Here is a 19,830-nt window from a genome sequence, read left to right on the forward strand (position 1 = left end):
TGAAGAACCAACGCGCCCTTGGGGTTTTCGAAGAAATAATGCTGCGTACCATCTGCGGTGCGGTGCAGATGGTAAATGGATCATGGCGGATGCGAATGAACCACGAGTTGCATCAGCTGCTGGAAGAACTTATCCCATCTCAGTTATGAATAAAAAAATATAAATTACTGTTCGATAAATCGATGGTCCATAATGAGTTAATAGAGCTTAATGGCAACTTACTGAAGGAAGGTAGCGACTTAGCACGAAACAACTGCTGACAGAACCACAGAAACCAAATAAATAGATATTGTAAGAATCTAGCTTTTACCTTTTTTTTTTATTTCCGCATAGTAAAGACCGAATAACGGAAAACCGAAACCTAATTCATCCATCACAGGCTCCAAAGAAGACTAGAACAAGATAACCTAACTCTTGCAGAATTCATCGGACATGATTGTCGCTGCGCGTGAGCAAAAGTCGAACTAATTTATACACTGTTAATTTGATGTATACTTGACGTCAAAATCAACTGGCGACAAGGTCAAGACATGCCTGCTGAAAGCTGAAACAATTTTTTTTAGTATCCATGTGGACGACTGTACGGTGCTGCTATTTATTATCGGTGTAGTTTATTATCGGTGCATCATTTAAAATTAAACGTACCATCTAAACTTCCTGATAACCGCTATGAGTACACTCTACAGGCAAGTTTTCCACTCTTACCGAGGTTAAAAAGTTAATAATTAACGATAAAGCTTTTACAAATATTTCCACCAAAAACCAAACGCGAAATTTCTAGGTTGATAAGGCAATCATAATAATAACAATAAAACCACTCTAGAAGCACTTGGAAATCGTCTCATATTCTATTTGCAGATGGCATTACCTCTTCAAGAGCGACATCAAGTCATTGCGCTCTGCTACTAGTAACAATAAGTTCAATTTAACTTATCATTGCTTGACACCAACCACATTAGCTAAAGTTTATTGTGCTACTTTACACAAATCATAACATTTGCTTCATATTTATGTGAATATGTACTGGGTTTGTATATTCTGTTATTTTTTACAACAGCCGAAAATGTGAGAAAATGATATGTTTATATATGACCATATACTTTAAGTTTTAGTAGCATGGGACCTGAAAATAAATATAACCCCTCATTATAAACCCCCACTCTGACAGTCGATTTCACACTTTTTTTTCGTACTTTAAAGTGCAAAAAATATGGCAATACTATTAAGTGCAAAAAATGACAATATCATTATCATCAATATGATTAAGCGTCGAGCTGACCAAACTACTATACCTTTTTCAAATACAATCTTGAACAACTCAACGGTCGATGACGGACTATGCACGGTGAATCGGTTTTGCTCATAGTGACAATTTTATGAGAATTTAAATCATCAGATGGCAGCACTTATCGTCGGAAAGTGGTTGTGTTCAAAATGTACGAAAAATCTGGAAGTTAGGTATCTTGTTCCAGTTATCTTTGCGAGCTCCCAACTTGAAGCATCTGAAATTTGGCGGAGAGCGGATTTTTAGTAAATAATTAATTATGACGCTGCTAATATGTCCGCAAACAAGATAATTCTTAACACGCGCAAAACTTTGCCGTTTCATTCGGATGACATTCACTAACAGTTTAGTTTGATAGAATCTCTTCATTCCAGTGGCTGGTGCAACAAAAACTAGCTATTCAATAGTCAGAATGTGTGATGGACATTACACTCTGCAGATGAGTTCTATAATCGATAAAATTGAAGTGCTTAACCGGAATCCTTCACCGGAGATCATAATGTCGAGAGACGACGGCAACAGTGACTATAACCGACGAAGTCGGTCCTGTCTGCCCGTCGTCAATTGGTTATCGAAATACCAATGGAAACGACACTTTCCTTCCGATGTAATCGCTGGTTGTACGGTGGCGATGATGCACATCTCGGAAGGTTTGGGCTACGCTCTGCTGGCCTTTCTGCCGCCAGCCGTTGGCATCTATACGGCTTTCTTTCCCGTGTTAGTGTATTTTTTGTTGGGTACCTCGCGGCACAACTCTACTGGGGCAGTTGCCGCCGCAAGTATTCTCCTGTGCAAATCAGTGGTTGAATTATCTGGAATAGACGCGAACTCGAAGGCAACCAGTTCCGAAGGAGAGTTTCAAAATCCCGTCGTTGTTGCCGTGACCGTTTGTTCTGCTTGTAGTATCATACAGGTAGGAGTAATAGAACAGTTTTACTCTTGGTAGTTTTTTTTTTACTAGGAATTTTTTCACCACAGCTGACGATGTACGTTTGTCGACTGGGGTTCGTGTGTTATCTCCTGTCAGACTCGCTTTTGTCGGGTGTAACAGCCGGAGTCGCTGTCCAGGTGCTCACCGCAATGGCGAAAGATCTCCTGGGGCTATCCTTCAAACCCATCGCAGGAAATTGCTGGACAATTCGTGTGAGTTGAACATTTTTATTATTATAAAAAGATTTCACAATCCGACATATGGTTATAGGAATACATTGAAATTATCAATGATATAAAATCGGTTAATTTGACAGCCCTACTAATATCAGTTGTTACGATAGTACTGCAATTGTTAAATATTAATTTTTTCAAGGTGAGATATAAACCTCTATTCAAACATTTAGTGTTTGATTTGGATTTGATTTTCTCTTTAGTAGCCTTGGGTGGCTAAGTACTGTAAATATCTGATACCCGTGGAAATTTTGATCCTTGGAATTGGAGCAATGTTATCAATCTATCTGCAGCTTCCAGGACGGTACAATATTAGCATACTAAGAACATTTGAATCTGGTTTTCCTGGTAAGTGCATACAATTCAACAATTCAACAAAAAACAATCGAAATTTTTTTTTGCTCATTCCAGCACCTTCTCTGCCAGACTTCAAACTAATAATACGAGTGCTGCCAAACGCGTCCATGATTGCGTTGGTGTTCTACATCCTATCCGTTGGGAAAGCACTTCCCACAAGCAAGAGAGAAAAACACACAATTCGCTTCAACCAGGAACTACTGGCGATGGGAGCAGCCAACCTCTTCGGAAGTTTCTTTTCCTGCATGCCTATGGCGGCGTGTCCTTCCCGATCCACCGCTCAGTACGCCACAGGTGGAAAGTCACAGATCGCATCCCTAGTTTCTTGTGTTTTAATGATCACCGTTATGCTCTGGTTTGGTACCCTGCTGGCGCCACTACCAACCTGTGTTCTTTCCTCCATTATCTGCGTCAGCTTGCAGGGGCAACTGAAACAATTGAGGAAGTTTTTCAAGTTTTGGGGGCGTACTCATGAGGATGGTATCGTCTGGTTGGGAAGTTTTCTGGCCATTGTGTTGGTGAATCTTGACATCGGATTGCTGCTAGGGCTTGGATTGAGCTTCTTCGCTAACTTCTATCGATTAACAAAATCGAACATCTGTAGGCTGCAGCATGTTCCCAATACCAATCAATATGTGGATATGAAGCGCTATAAAGGGGTGAGTCCAAGGCTTTTTGACGTTGAATAACGTCTATATCGAAGTTAGGCCCCTGAATTTGAAAATCTAGTAATTCAACCAGAGAAAACCAGGGAAAAGTGGTCAGGTTTTGAGCGCTTATTTTGCAGTCATCTATAATCAGGTTTTCGAGGTTTTGGCATCAATCGATCAGAAATTCTTTTACGGTTAAATTTGTGTAACAAAAACAAACTATTTTTTGAGATACACTTTTGAAAAATTGGTAATCAATATCGATTGTCTAAATCATACCGCGCAGCCAATCACTACCTCTCTTCCCAAGCACAGTCGACACTAACGGATACAATCGATCTGACTTTGTTGTTATTGTTGTGGTCACTTTCTGTTTCCGATGTTTATGCTGCTGCTAGCGGAAAAAACCTTGCAAATATGCATCTTTTTGCTGGTGTTAACTTTACGACAGCGGCCGGCGCCCCATCATTTTGATTCCAAAACTGCACCAGCGACATGCGGATGCTAGGTGATAGCAGCTGAGAGGAGGAAAGACAAGAGTACCGGTCATCTCGTGCCGGTTTTACTCGTTATGCTGGTGGCTGTTAGTAATAAATGGCTACTGCAAAATACTAAAATGGCTGGAATTCTGGACGAGAATAATCGGAAACTGGTACCTTTTGGAGCCACGAAATTTTGTTACAGAAGTTTTGTAAAAGAAGCGTTGCAATTCCCTCTACTATTTGCTTCAATGGATTTTTTTTTTTTTAAGAATACGGTAGTCAACGTCATGCGGTCGTGTCTTGAATACCACCCTCCTACTTTTTTTTCAACTGCTCAATACTTTTCATGTTTTGTAGACTGTTGACATGACGGGAGTCAAAATCTTCCAATTCTCCGGCAGCCTGAATTTCCCATCGATTATCTTCCTCGAGTGGTACCTTTCGAACGCGTGGGCATCGGAACTTCGCATCAAACTCGTTCATATCTGCAGTGACGGCAAAATTTACGACAACGATCACAGATGCGTCTGGCGCTTGCGCTATCTAGTGATCGATTTCAGTGACCTTCGTGACATCGATATGGCGGCAGGAAGCCGACTGCAGACGTTGCTGGTTAAGCTCGATAAAATTAACATTGAGGTTTTACTGGTGGTACCGCAGGATAGTCCAATGTACGATCTGGTACGAAATACCCTAGCTCCAGTGTGTGAGGCAGCGGCAATCAGTCGCAGCAAGCTGTTCCCAACGGTCAACGAAGCCGTGCTGGAAGCTTGCAGTGGAATCTCCCGAGCCAGAATCCACTTCCGTTTGCTACCAGGAAATTATTTCTGAGTTTTATTGACAACAGAATACTACCAAAACAAGTGACATACATACTCAAAACCAAAACCACACTCTAAAATTCATATTTTCAGTTTTATTTTGCATTTAATTTTAAATCACGATTATTAGAAATAGTAGATACCTTATACGATTCTACGCAGAGCACCAGTGCGTGAGTAGTTTTAATAATTTCATCTGCAGAAAAAAGTTTGTCTTATTTTCAGAACATCTAAAATCGGTCGTTGCCAGAGGTATTTCCTTTTCATCATGCTTAATTGTACCCGCATTCGATCACAATCGGTTTCACTAACAATTGGGTACAAAATTCGAACAGCCGTCTCCTACTCGCTAAGCTTGGTTTTCCTTTCATGTTTGTTACCTTTTTAGTTTTATTTATAGGTTATATAAATTAGTATAAAAATACGTACTTCTTTACGAAAAAACCTTGTTTTTATTTGCTTTTGCCAGCAAGATAAAACTAGGCGTACCCTGCCTGCATGATTGCGTTCAAGCTCAACATACCAGTTTTGATGTATAATGCATCAACCCGTACTTAAAGCTAGTAATATTATAGATAGTATTAACATACATATATAAGTAAGTCTTTTGTCTTCTTTGCATAGAATTCTTCGGGGGGAAGAGAAAATTGCAATGAATTGTTTTTGTTGTTCCTGACTGATTTCACCGCTCGTGTGAGTTTTCTACTTTGGCATCGATGAATCCTTTCTTTCTAACTAGACGATGAATGTGTGTCCTTCTATATTTGGCTTGGATTTTGTTGCTCCATAATTCAGTAGTTAATTACTGTTAACTCCTAGTAGTTAAATTTGATGAACAAAAAATAGTAATAATAACTTTTTGGGACGTGTTATGCGCCCGCTAAGTGGCCTCTAGGTGGTTGTGATGATTGTGTGGTGGGTCGTCGTCGTTTGAGCCCCTCTCCCCTCTAACGGGCGGCGACGAACTTTTGCTTTTTGCCCAGAATCTTCATCAGACTCTTCGACATGTAATATGGCTTCTCCGGGGTGCCGTCGTTGCGTTCGCAGTCCTCCACTGTTGGAGAGAAGAAGAATGGATTTTAGCTATTTGTGCTCAGATAAAATTGTTGGAATGTTAACGTAAAACTACATTATCTTTTTCGGTTTTTAATTTCAAACTAGTTCATTTTTATGTTCATTATTATCAAATTTTCAGATTTGAGTTTTTTCTCTCTTTCCTTATTCTATACTTCAGTCTTTTCAGTATAAATGTTATTTGAGTTAATTCAGAAACATAAATGAATAAATTAGAAAAAATTCAAGGTCAAGGGTGAGCTCACTGCTTCCTTGCGGTTGATCTCACTTCATTGCTGTGGCATGTTTCCGTGATACATGATTGACAAAGCACATATCTGGAATCTAAACTCGATTTTTTGACCGCTGTGCATCATCCCGATTAAAGAAATACCCATACTGGGTGATAATTGGTCATTTTTGGCAGTTTTTCGAAACCCGAAGTCACCATCTTGAATTTCAAAGTTGCGTCCTGTTGATTTCCGATCTCCTTCCGATTATCTCAATACCGCAAACATCGATATTGGGTGGTATCTGGCCATTTGAGGCTGTTTTTCAGTAAACGGAAGTCACCATCTTGAAATTCAAAATGGCGCCTGACGTCGATTTATGGCCACTGGATATCATCCAGGTATCAACAATACCCATATTGGATACATTTTTCAATAATACATTAGTTAGTAAAGTAAAATCGCAATTTTCCGCTTTTCGGTGGACGCGTAAATATTTTTTCACCCGATTATTCTAAGAATGTAGGGAATCCGTTGAAAACTTGCTGTGTCACAAACATTATGTATTTCGGATGTTTCGGAATTTCAATTTGCTCCCATATTGAAATGTTGTCGTAAGACATAATTCTACGTCGAAAGCAACTGAAGTAAGCAGAAATACGAAAGAGTCCAAGCTACTTCGTAAATCGATGCTGATCTCTCATTTCCATGGGTTGCAAAAGAGTCCGCCTCCTCGTGGTGAAACTTGGATAGTGCTAAATGGACTCAACGATCGCTCACTCAATGCAAATCCCATCTTATCCCTCAATTTCCTCCAATTCCATAGTACTGACGGGAGTGACGCGTTTATCATTTATTATTTACTTCCTTATTTGACGCCACAGTCTCAATGAGGGCTGATGGGGAAAAGCTTTGTGTATAAACCTGGAGTTAAAAGATTCACTAACAAACGCGTAAAAACTTCATATCTTTTCACACAATTTTACATAAATTACTGTTACAAAATTACAGAACACATTTACAATAAAATACATAAACAGTTTTGCCTGGAGAACAGTCAGGCCAACTTCAGCTTAGATTGGTTCAAATATTACTCCAAAACAGTGTTCCTCAAGGAATCTAAGTGGAAGCTATAGTTTGTAATCTACGAAATATAACGTGCTTACGCTACGCTATGATGCTGATCGATCATTTCAGATATCGCAGAAACTTTGTTAAGTTGTTCTTTTTCTATAAATAGGGCATATTATAATACCAGTTCTTCATGTTTACTCGCACCGCTTAAAAGGACCTATCCAAAAATGTGACTGATGAATAAAATATTCTATATTAGAATAACGGTATATTTTATTGAAATAGTGTCTTCGAGAAAATTATAAAAATACATAAACTGTGAAAATTTTTTTCTCGGTTCCAAACTTGTTCCAAACTTGGTTCCAAACTTGTATTGTATTGTAACAACACATCAAATATCTCGAAAAATGGACTTTTTTTCGAATGATGATAAAAAAATAACCAAGAGAAATAATTGAGTTTGATAAATTTCCTATGGAAGGTAATTATGTTTGCTTTTTCGCAAAAAAATTTTACGCCCTTGCGTGTGGCCTTCCGGCAGTTAACCGGAACATTCCCCACGGCGGACGAAAACATGCGTGTAGGCATGTTTTTTAATTCTATCAATTCCTCCTCAGTTTTCGCGACAAAATTGTTTAAGTAGATCTTACGCTTCAGGCTTGACCAGAAATCCTCGATGGGGATGTTGGGCGGGTTCGCCAACTTGGGTACCACATCGATAATCAGCCGCTCCATCTCCTCCAACAATCGCTTCGAGTACACGCAAAAGTTTGATGGTGCGAAACCAGTACAAAATTGTGCGTTTTTAGCGCAATTGTTGATGTAATTTGGAACCAGTTTAATGATTGCGTGTTGGGCATAACGCAATTATTGCTCTAGCGTTTCTCCAATGTATTTGGCAGCTCCAAACTACTACCTAAATAGTTTCAACTGGTATCAAGCAGCATTGCAAAGCGAGCAAGAAGCAAAACCTTTCTCCTCCTTTCTGCTTGAGGACGAGACATATGCTACGCTTTTCAAGTCTTTTGCGCACACGCTTTCGAGATACTTTTTCTTATTCATGCATTCCTCTGAATAGCAGCAAGCACGCACCGACAGTATGAGTGAGACTAACAACACTGGTGTCAAGTATGTACAGATGATACATATTCTGATTTCTATCTGTGTCAATGTATTCGCAGTACAACTGTTGCGTTATCCTTTTCACACATTTATTGTGCGATTTTAGTGCAAAATTTGTGCAAATCGGGACGTACAATGATTGTACAAGACATGAACTTCTGCGTGTAGTGGGCCGACGCCAGATCCGGCCAAAACACCGCGTCTTCGGCCTTTCGGTATTCCCGTTCACGGCCAGTCCGGAGCGATAGAAGAGCAACTTTGATATCCCATTCTCGAAGCTTGTCAGCCACAGCAGCACCTTCTTGGGGAACTTGGTGTGTGGAATAAACTTCACCTCGGTGCTCACTTCTGTCGTGGGGGGGGGGGGGGTGAAATATGAAGTGCCCTGCCAGTCGTTGCCATCCAGGGTGAGACAGATCTCGTCGTCCACCACCACCGTCATGTCATGATTTGCCGGTAAAATCGACTTGACCATCTGATTCAGGCGCTGCCACTGCGTCATTGCCTGCAGCTCCGAGGCTAGTGGACGGGAGTGCTGCTTCCTGACATGTATCTCCATGTTCGCCAAGTACTTTTTCACTGTTTGGCCGGTTGCACCGACCTCTTGGACAACCGCACGCAGCGATACAGCCACTTTTCCCTGGGTCTTCCTCTTCAGCATCCTTTGGAGTTTCTTAACGCTCAGGGTCGTCGGCCGTCCGAAACCGGGCTTTCTTTCAATGGTTTGATTGTTATCAAATAGTGCCAAGAAGTTGTAGATGCTGGAGCGGGCGTACCGATGTTCAAGAACTGCCGCATTATGTCCTTTTTCAACGCGACGGGGTACCGCTCTTTGAACGCGTACACTTCTGAACGAAGCAGCTTCACTGTTTTCGCCATCACGGTTAGAGTCCAACTGATAGAGCTGTCAATTTTTTTCTGCTGGTTTGTGGGCTAATATGATTGATGCTGCATGCTTAGTTTCGTCAGTGCGTGGGAAGTTAAACCCATGAAAAATCGTCAATTTTTGTCAATTTTTTTTACGCAAACGTTAGAAATTGGTTCGTTTGATTTATGTTATGTTTTCAGCAAAGTTGTAGATAGTATTTTTGCCGTTCCAGAAAAAATCGGAATGGCTTCCAAGCATGGAAAGTTTCGGTATATGGGCGCAATCGTGAAAAATTCAGACAAACCCCACAGGAGAATCGTTAAACAGTTGGGAATCGACCATTTGACCGTGTCACTTGAGTGTAATCGTTCAAGGACATTCAGAAAACAAATTTCCTCCAGTTTACTCAATTGTTGGCTGCCGCTCTCTAATCCCTGTGACACCCGACAATCCACCCGGAATCTGCTGTGTATGCTGCGTCCCATCCACCGTAGCCTTTATAAGTCTAATCAGCTTCCCCGGTAAGCCGTTTTCGTCCATGATCTTCCCTTCTTTTCGGTCGATAGTGTCATACGCGGCTTGAAATTCAATAAATAGGTGGTGCGTGAGGGCTCTGTATTCACGGGATTTCTGGAGGATCTGCTGCTTGATTGCATCCTTAACTTCACCTATCTTTGGCGCGTCTTCTACATTTGTCGTACCGATGGGATCGCTTTCTTCGCCGCCATTTGTCTTCTGTCTGAGTGCCTTTCAGGTGTTTGTCGAAGTGCTGCTTCCACCTTTCGGTCACCTCACGATCGTCCATTAGAATACTACCATTTTCATCCCGGCACATTTCGGCTTGCGATACAAAACTTCTGCGAAATGCGTTGAGTTTCTGGTTTTCTGAGAATAAAGAAGCTGTTCCAGCTCTGCATACAACTTTTCCCCCAAGCGGCGCTTTTTCTGCCGGAGGATTTAAGTTCCCTGCATTATCTTCTGTAGGTGACTGCCGAGTGACTGCCGTTTGATGAGTGGCACCGCGCACCTTAGCCGTTCGCGCAGCGTTCTTCTCATCCCTCACTTCACATTCGTCGTCGAACCACTCATTTCGTTGGCTTCGTCCCAAATGCCCGATGACGTTCTCCGCTACGCTGATGACTGTTTTGATGGTGTTCCAACAATCCTCGGGGAAAACTTCTTCCTGCTGGTTCTCTTTCGACAGCGCACCTTCGAGCGAATGCGACGTTAGGCTGCTTCAGACGCGCGAGATACTGATTACAATACTGATTACCCGTTTCCGCATCTCGCACATTACAATAAAAGCTGTCCCCAGGTCAAGTGTGTTTCTGCAGCTCTGGTCCCGGAACGTACGTATCATTGAGCCCTTTCAGCACACTTCCTACAGTGCTACGACGTCGAACCGGCGAGATCTCAATACTTCGGAGAGCACTCGTGTGCTCCCTTGGAAATTGAGAGATTGACAGTTTCACGTCCCGGGTTTCCACCCTGTTTTGGCAGGAATCGAGCCATCATGCGAAACTATGTTGTTTGGAAGCAAATCCATCAAACTCGTCAACAGATGAATTTTGGACAGTCATGGAGGGTATGCTCCAGGAAAAAGAAAAGGCCTTTAAAAACGACCAGGAATTGAAGAAAGAGTAGATGAAGGTGTGTAAGAAAGATGGCACAGGATTTGATGAGTAACGTTAAGTCTAAGGTGTGGGAATTTTCTAATATACGTTGTGTAGGTGCGCACCATGTGTATTCTGTGTATTACTGTTGGTATCAGCTTTTGCCTCATATATAGGCTAACCGACGCGCAAGATGTCGACTTGCTGGCATTTGTTGTTTGTTTACCCCGCACTTTGCACTTTCCTGATGAGAAACTCTTTGTCTTGCAGCAGACGCTTAATGTCCAAAATAACCAGCTGTGAGCGCCGACCAGCATCCCCCTGTCCCACATAAACATCCCTCAGTTCCAGAGCGTCGCGTCGGGGGTCGTGGAGGGCCGTATCCGCGTGTGGGTAGCTACTACTGGTGTTTATCGAGAAAAAACGCCGCGTAATAGAATACCGAGGTTCTGGAGAAGGTTGTGGTCCCGGCACTTCGAGACCTCTACTGGAAGAATGCTTGTTTTTTCTCCCAAGAAAACCTCTAGAGTGCAGGAAAACATCTTGCACTGTGGAAACAACTGCCGTCACACTGAAGAGCAAATCAATACGCTCATGCTAGAAGAGAGCGACAAACGATTTTTATCTGTTGAGCTACCTGAACGCACTGCGGTGAAATCTGAAATCTCTCTCTTGCCAGACAATGAACTATGGTGTACTTTCTCACACGTATGGACATCACGCACAATAATTACACTGCAGAGCTATCTGCGGTGCGTTTCACAGTTGGTTTCTCGAGCATGGCAGAAGAGGAAAGGAGATTGGGAGAAAAAAAATAGGCTGCGTTGCTCGTGCCGCTCGTGCCGGTCGAATTTACTCTGGTGGAATTCGTTCGCAGCTAGACGAGGACTACATTTTCGCCCGGTAGGTTTTTCTTCACCTTCCGGACTACTCGCCAGTGGACACTGTTGTGTATTTCTGCGTTTTCTCTGTAGAGTAATTAACCCCTCTCGTTTCTATCAGATGTGGGGTGAGCTGGAAGTGTGTTTGTCTCTCTGTAAGCTGGTTGAGACACTTTGGAGTGGAGAAAGAAGCAGTGTGGTGAAAGCATTTGCTACACGCAGGCACATACTGGAAGGGAAGTGAGCGGTGAATTTTTTCTCCTCTCCTTTCACATACTGAGGAGAATGACAAGCATGACTGGAAGGATCATTACGTCCTTCAACGGGACGGCGAACATCGTCCAAGCGTGGTGTCGGGAGAACTTTACTGATTTTCTCGATAAAACTTTGAGACCTCCAGAAACCCCAGGACTCTCATCATTGAACACCTAGTAGAATATTTCTTTTTTTTTGGATAGGATTTTGGGATAAGTCCTTTTGAAACAACAGTCGTGAGTCAACATAAACAACTGATATCAAAAAGGAACAATTGTGAAAAGTTTTAGCGAAATTGGAAATGATCGATCGGCATCGATTTGCGAAGTAGCGTGGACTGCCTCTACTGACAAAAGGTGGGAGAACTGAGAGAAGGTTAAATTATTCTGGTTTGCGAAAATATCCGACATAAAATTAATTTTTGGTGATCATTATCGTCTGTGTGGTACGCGCACCAATGTTGATAACCACCGCTCTAGAGTAAACTGGAAAAAAGTCTTCTAGCTTTTTAACCATCCCTATGAATCTTGGTGCTTCTAGCAAAGCCGGAAGTGTGTAGTCTTCAGAGATTTCAATGAAGTTTTTCCGTAAGCAAATGTAGAAGTGATGAACACGGCGAGCAATTACTCTGCTACCTTTTGATAGACTTTTGTCTTTGCTAGAGGTACCAAAATTTACAAGAACGCTTAAAAAGCTACAATCTTTTATTTTTTTCCAGTCGGGGCTCTGAGGCAAAACATTTTCCATTCATTCTAACGAAGAAAACATGTCTGGTTTTGAAGACTTAACATTCATTTTCAAACGGCTGACATATTCAAACATCAGTAGAAAAGAATCTTGACAAGGAACGAACAAGATATATTCACCCCTAAAGATGTCACTGATTATTGACGAAACGTCGGATAGCATAAACGAAGTCGTTCTAGTTTTTGAGGCTGCTCAGCCGAAAATACACCAATCGCACATGAAAAAACGAAAAAAATATAGAACAGTAATCTATCAATGGCTGAACCACAGACAAACAGACATGCCACTCGATGATGATTCCATCGACCAGAAAAATAAGGATTATTTTGAAATTTTGCTTAGTGGGCAGTAATGCCGCTAGTGTCGCTATAGCAAGCGTGCAGATTCATTATCAAAGACAAAAACCGTCAGTAATGCCGCTGATGTTTATTTAAAATAAGATAGTAGGCTATAAGCTCACATGGTGGCGCATGAGTGTAACGTCTCGAATAAGGACGAAGATTTTTCAGGATTTTTCTTAGAAGAGGCAGGTCTGTTTGTCTGTGGCTGAACTATACAGTGAAAAGGAAAATGTAAACTGAATGCAGACGAATCACGAACAAATCGGCAAGTCTCTGTGTGTCAACGCACACCGAAAAACTAAATGAACGGTGGTAATCGAGATGAAACTGCTAAACTAGGTTAAAAGAAATTTAAAGTACATGATCAATAGCAAACAAAGGACTAACATTAATTTAAATTGCTTGCTTACTAAATAAATAGAAATAGTTTGAGATGGTTAACACTATCGAGCAGAAAAATATTATTATGGAAATTGAATTAAATAGGGTATCGAACGTCCTCGTCAGTGGTTTTCTTCGGCAGTTTTTCTGCAGCAATCTTATGCAAAAGGGGGCCGAAGAAAACCACTGACGAAGACGTTCGATACCCTAATTAGAGTTTAAAAATTCGATATGGTAAAAAGAGAGATGAGGTTTTTTTTACCTTGTGCTACATTCCGATTCGGAACTTGACCTTCTGTTTATTTATACACAGACATCGCAGCCGACTATTAAGTGTACAAGACAATTGCGGGGCTAGCGCTACGATCCTACTGACAATAACAGTTTCTCCCGAGCCTAGACTTGAACCTACGACGACTGGCTTGTTAGGCCAGCACCGTACCTCGAGACCATCTGGGAGATTAAATTTGCATTAATGTAACCTTAAATAAGGTTACTCGAATTTCTAATCTTATGATTTAGCATCGATAAATTAATGCTATATGGAAATGTTTAAAAAAAAAACAAACCTGAGAAAGGTTATTTTCTCCGGTTTCGTAAAATATACCTTAATTTTTGGATATCTAATTTCTTTGTTCCAGTAATTTTTCCGATCAAAGTGCCATTCAACCCATCAAGATTAAATTCCTGAATATATTCAATTTTTGTGTCCATATATCGTCATACATTTGCCAGTACTTACAGAAACAGAGGAACAGTGTGTCCACGGCCACCGAGTACACGCTGAAGAACACCGATGCAATCACATACGTTCCGACAAACACTAGGATGGCCGGTACGAAGGGATAGTGCAGCTGCTTGGTGATACCGGAGTCGAAGATGCTATACGTGACGGCGGCCATGCCGCAAGCCAGCAGCAACTTCGACAGGAAGAACAGAAAGCCGGTCACCTTGTCCAGTGCGATCACCCGCAGCACGTTTCTGGCCAGCAGACTGAACGCGTCCTTCGCACTGGAGCAAAAGTTCTTCCCGTGGATAGCGCACATGATATAGGCGTTTGTGTTTAAGAACTTAAGGAAGCTCTCCAGACACCAGAAGCAGCACTTGCACAGACAGAGTACCGCCTTTACCACTCCGTTGTCGTACTTGCGAAGCTTGTGATCTATGTATTCCAGTACGGCTCGAATGATCTTACAAATAGCGATAATCAGTGATCCAAAAGCCAGTGTACCTAAATGATAGCAAAGCGTTCGCAGGAATCCAGTGGTGAGAACGAAGAAGCGTAGATCCTTCTTACGGAATGTCCAGTACCATGTGGCAAAGGTAAATGCGAGAACCATCTCTCCAAATGCCGATATAAAACAGATGCCCCAAAAGAAACCAACCACGTTAATAGCCTGCAATTATATTAGATTAGATGATTTATGAACTTTCGATGAAATGAAGACGATACTTACATGAAAATAACCGACCTCAGTGGGACTGTTAATCTCTTGGAAGTGACAGGCAGCATCCATGCAACGTGCAGCTCGATCCCCGCGCATTGCCGTATTGTGGCAAAACTCGTTAAATGTGGTCGGACTGCACACGTCGCCATCTTTGTAGCCATTCTCACAGACGCAGCTGACGGAAGTGTTCAATCCGTAAACCCTGTGCAGCGGATCGCCAATCGAAGCCAAATAAAGACCCACGGTAACCGCGAATACGATGACTAAAATGTGCAATGCCCAGGGTATTACCGGAAAGAATACTGTGGAGAAGATGGCACTGACGGCTCTAGGAAAATAATGAAATAATTAACCAGAGCCAGTAACGACCTGAGTATCAAACTCACTTGCTTCCTTCTTTGACCAAAGCGATCGCGATAACGATACGCTTACGAAGCACCAAAATCACCAGCAGCAGAACGACTAGAATGATCGCCAGAATGATCAATATCCAAAGCCACGTCTGGTCCGACTTAAACCAAGACTGAATCAACGAGCTGAGATTCGGTGAAACGTTAACGTGGTTCTCCACCGGATGCTTGCTGATGTACTGATACTGATCGTAGCTGTAGTACACTCCTACGGATAGACAGTGACAGAGTTATCCACAAAATTTTCGTTGAAATGAAAAAAAAAATTCACCGTAGCAGAGAGCAGCGATCACGCCCAGAATCGATATCCATACCATGGGCTTCGCAATCCAGCGAAGCATCGTGATGAAAATCAAACTGACTAGCAGGGAAGCCACGAGAATAACAATAACCAGGCGCCAAGTCTCTAGGATGTCCTCAACAACCATCTGACCGGTCTGGTAAATGATCAGAAAATTTTAGTCGTTGGGTCAAACACCAATCAATTTTGGGTGTTAGTTATTGAAACTATATGCTTAGAATCTTTTTTACAAGAGCAAGAAAAATTAAATTTACTTAAAACGTTATCCCCTGTGAAGAAATAACTAGGAAGACATTTGAACAACAGTATAACCTACCCCAGCGAAGACCTTGATATTAGCGACCGCATCGATGATTGCCTGAGGAATGTTTTGAGCCGTTCCCACATCCGGCAGGCAACGCTTGGAAACTACTCGGTTCCGCATGATTCAGGTTTTACGTGATTCGAGCACAAATGGGCGCCAAAATGAATGTATGGGTGTTTGTGTGTGTATTTGTGTGCGCACATGTGTACGTGAGTTAGGCGTGAATATAGAATAAAACGACAGAAATGAGAAAGTCAGAATTTAAACTACACTCTAGAGAGGTTTTTATCTGAAAAGAATTGAGGTTAGTTTCCAGGAGTTATTGGAAGGCTAAGGATAGGAGAAAAAGCTAACACACATTAGAGGGATTTCACGCCAATTCAACTCCATATACGAGTTTACGCGAAATCCCCCAACAGTAGTACGAAAACACAAACTCCAGGAGAATTAGTCTACGAGGTCCCGCAACTATCATGTCATACTGCAGCATGCAAGAATGGTTAGCGATAACTCTACGCGGCCACTCTCTCCGCCAACCGGGGCGTAACACTTGACGAACCTGATGCACTCGGGTGTCGTTGGTGACCTGGGACAGAACGTTGTCCACGTAGCGGGCGAAATAGGACTGCAGCTTAGTCATTCGTTCGACTAGCAATTGGCGGCCGAGTCGCCGTTGGTTGGCACAATCCTGCCGTATCGCAGCCGACAATTGTTTACCACTGCGTGTGCTGTTCTGTCCGACATTAGTGACTTCGGAACGTGCGCTCGGTACTGGGGTTAGTTGATACTGTTTCAAAACCCTGGATGGAATGTACGGACACTCTGTGTCCGGTAGGTTGGAGATGCATCGCTTTGCGACTGGAATTATCAAGGTTAAAGATTCACTCATCGTGTCTACCATTCACAGGTTAGTCAATCGCTTCAAACTTTGATGCACAATTAGATCACTTAAGTTGAGTACGAACAACATCACAGAAAAAATGCAACATAAAAGCAGAGAGGACTTGGAATTTTAAATTTTTGTAGGAAAATAATGAAAGAGAAAAATAATACTCACAAGGAACACTTTTAAGGTAATACTTAGCACATCGTCCTCGGTCGATGTGAGTCTGGATGTCGTTGCAATTCAACTGGTCCTTCTGAACCAACCGATCGCAGATTAACTTTGACCGTATAGTTTCCAACGAGTTGGCATTGCACATTTCGGCCAGAAAGGTGAACTCTTCCGCAGGACACTGACTCACACATACTTGAGGCGTTTTACAGCCGTACAGTGGAACGTCATACTTGGCACACTCGCTGATGTCGAAAAACACCAGATACGGTTCATGCTGCACCACGCTGTCAACGCCACACTTGAGTCCAGCCGAATCGGTTGGCACCAGCAATCGATCTAAGTCACCCTTGAGGAAGGCTAAAAAAAAGAATTTTGAATTGAACGAAATCTAATAAAGCAAAACACAATTGACTCACCATAGTAAGCTACGCCTCCCCAACACACCAGAAAAGCAAAAAACAAAAACAGACATGGAATGTCCGTGCAGGATCGTTTCGAAAGTGGCCCCTTAAAATCTGGATCAAACTTGAGGGGTTGACCTAGAAGCCAGAAAGAAAAAAAAACCTCGGTCAGTAATCATAGCAGTTACACTGGAGCCAAAACAAATCTTGCAAGTCACACTATTCACAAACTCTTACTTTCCGATGGATGCAAAACATCGTCGACGGAGTGTCTGATTACGCGATCACCACCACAGCAGAGTCCCATTTTCAACCTAGCTGATGTGCCTGCTAAATATTTTCTCGCCACAAGCGAGCTGGTGTTGACTAATATTTCACTATCACCGGTTGAATCACTGATAACAATGTTCCAAGAAAGCGCTCCATCAACGTGGGCACTCTGATTGTCTATGCCATTGTTTTTAGTTTCGAGCTCAATTCAAATCAACGGTATCATCAAATATTCTTCCAAACTTATTCTAAATCAAAAATTATTGAATTTTCATTCTAAAACGTTCAGGAACTGTTCCACAGCGTATCACAGCACGAACGAGACTAGGAACGTAACGCATGCGGTGACGTTATCTTTGCTCACTAAGTATGTGGACGCGCTATCCGAATGTTGCCTGTTGTCGCCAAATAAACAGAGCCTCTCCTACCTACCCGTAGAGCCAGCGGAACGACAAGTCTGTTAGCTATCTAAAATTTGGTATGTAGCCAATATTGCTGGCACAGGTGCCCGAAAAATGCTCAGTTTATGTAATTTCGAGCAACGCAATCTAATGTTCGCTGCACTGAATTTAAATGGTTCTATTTGATTTCGATTATTCTGTACAATATTTTTTTTTATTGTATAGCGTTAAGTTAAACATTTTTTGAACCTGTAATATTGGTTATAGAAATCTTAAATGCTTTGAGTTCAATGAATATTTTTAATATTTCAGTCTACATTATATCTCCACCTAACAATTATGGGTCAGTCAACGTGAAGTTTGAATGATAAAAAATGCATAGAAAATCGAAGAAATGTTCATCCACCAATGTTTTAAAATAAATTCCTTATCATATGTACTTTGGATTATAAACAGGTTTCACTTCGACTGATTTGTATGAATCGATTGAAATATAATATGTTATTTGCAGATCACAAAGCGATAGTAATGAATTACATTGGACAACCAAGATGGCAGGAGACCATTCAGTTTGTAAAATCGTCAGAAATCATCACAGAAATTATTTTATTGATGTAATAGTAAGAAAATAAGTTATTCTGCTGATTTTCGATGCATTTTCGTGCCAATGCAAACTGGGAAAAAATTAATCCAAATTCCCTCTAATTGGAAGCCGCTGGGCTGGAAACGTGAAATATAGCATTTTTTATGTAAAATTGGTCAATAAATCGATTAGTGATGGTTTTATTTTGTGCAGGGCACGGAAAATGGTCTATTTTGCCCCTTTTCACCCTATTTTTGCGCATTTCTGAAAATATAGACCTTTTCCCGTGCCCTGCACAGGATGAAACTATCGCCAATCGATTTATTGATCAATTTTACATAAGAATTGCTATATTTCAAGTTGCCAGCCCAGCGGATTCTAATTAGTGGGAATTTGGGTTCATTTTTTCCCAGTGTGCAATGTATCGAAAAAGTCTAAATATTGACTAACCCACAATTGTACGCATCACCAATAAATTTTCAACATTATGAGTCAATTCTCACTATGCGTCAATCAAGATTATTATTTATTTTCAGTGACATTTTCAAATTCATAAGAGTGACCCATAATTATAGAGAGAATGTACAATTGAGCACTTCTCGCTGAAACCAGGCCACGAGATGCACAAGGTCTTTCGAATTTGATATAAATGCACATAATTGTTAGAAATAGAGAAAAAATGACTATGCCATTTTTGTTTGAACGAATTTGTTGACCAAGTAGCACTTTTCTGTAAAGAAGAACAATAGGGCTTTCATTTGGAGTTATCAGAATTTCGGCCGCCATCTTGAATTTGGCCGCCAAATTGAATTATATCAGAAAAATGCAATTTTGGCCATGTTTGCAGCTACCGATTTTTGATCTGAGACCAGCATTGGAAAGCTGAGAAAAAATGCTACAAGATGCAGGAAAAAAATTTGGTGAGCATCAGCGTTAACCTACCAATTGAACGAACTTTCCGAACGACGTTGTAAAATATTTAATGCATTCCGCACAATCAACGTAGTAACCATATGTAGAAACTCTTCCCTCCAGTGTTAATTTTTGAAATGCAATAGATTTCCGGATATTTATGAGTTTATAAATTGCTGAACAACACTATGAAAAATCGATTCGAAATTTGGTGCCGGTTAAGAATTAGTATCAACTAGTTCATTTGAAGAGTTCGTAGACACTTTTAGCAGTTCATTGAAAAAATGCTTAGCTCATTTTCTGTCCCTAAGGTAAATTAGCATAAATAAAATAAAACTTAATAACAAAATATCATAATGCACTTTCAAATCCACAGAATTACCAATCTTAAACCGAACACCATTGTGTATCCCGTTTAT

The 19,830-nt window shown here is 41.3% G+C and overlaps 1 protein-coding gene across 4 annotated transcripts in view; it reads right to left on the minus strand.

Annotated features, from left to right (window-relative positions):
• Positions 1-4,834: 4,834 nt before the first annotated feature.
• LOC129723360 (choline transporter-like 2) overlaps positions 4,835-19,830 on the minus strand; it is a 39,256-nt gene continuing 24,260 nt past the window's right edge. For 2 of the 4 annotated variants that reach the window (XM_055677541.1, XM_055677542.1), the window contains exons 3-10: positions 17,261-17,383; positions 16,845-17,201; positions 16,347-16,645; positions 15,454-15,619; positions 15,159-15,390; positions 14,782-15,100; positions 14,067-14,721; positions 4,835-5,813 (exon numbers count right to left, since the gene is read on the minus strand). In XM_055677541.1, coding sequence (XP_055533516.1) covers positions 5,707-5,813; positions 14,067-14,721; positions 14,782-15,100; positions 15,159-15,390; positions 15,454-15,619; positions 16,347-16,645; positions 16,845-17,201; positions 17,261-17,383 — 2,258 coding nt within the window. In that variant the 3' untranslated portion in view covers positions 4,835-5,706. Of the gene's footprint in view, positions 5,814-14,066; positions 14,722-14,781; positions 15,101-15,158; positions 15,391-15,453; positions 15,620-15,799; positions 15,892-16,346; positions 16,646-16,844; positions 17,202-17,260; positions 17,384-17,482; positions 18,535-19,830 lie in introns of those variants that run through there. The other 2 variants (XM_055677540.1, XM_055677543.1) reach the window with 2 other exon arrangements.

Source organism: Wyeomyia smithii, chromosome 2 (assembly GCF_029784165.1).
Source record: "Wyeomyia smithii strain HCP4-BCI-WySm-NY-G18 chromosome 2, ASM2978416v1, whole genome shotgun sequence".
In the NCBI taxonomy this organism is placed as follows: Eukaryota; Metazoa; Arthropoda; class Insecta; order Diptera; family Culicidae; genus Wyeomyia; species Wyeomyia smithii.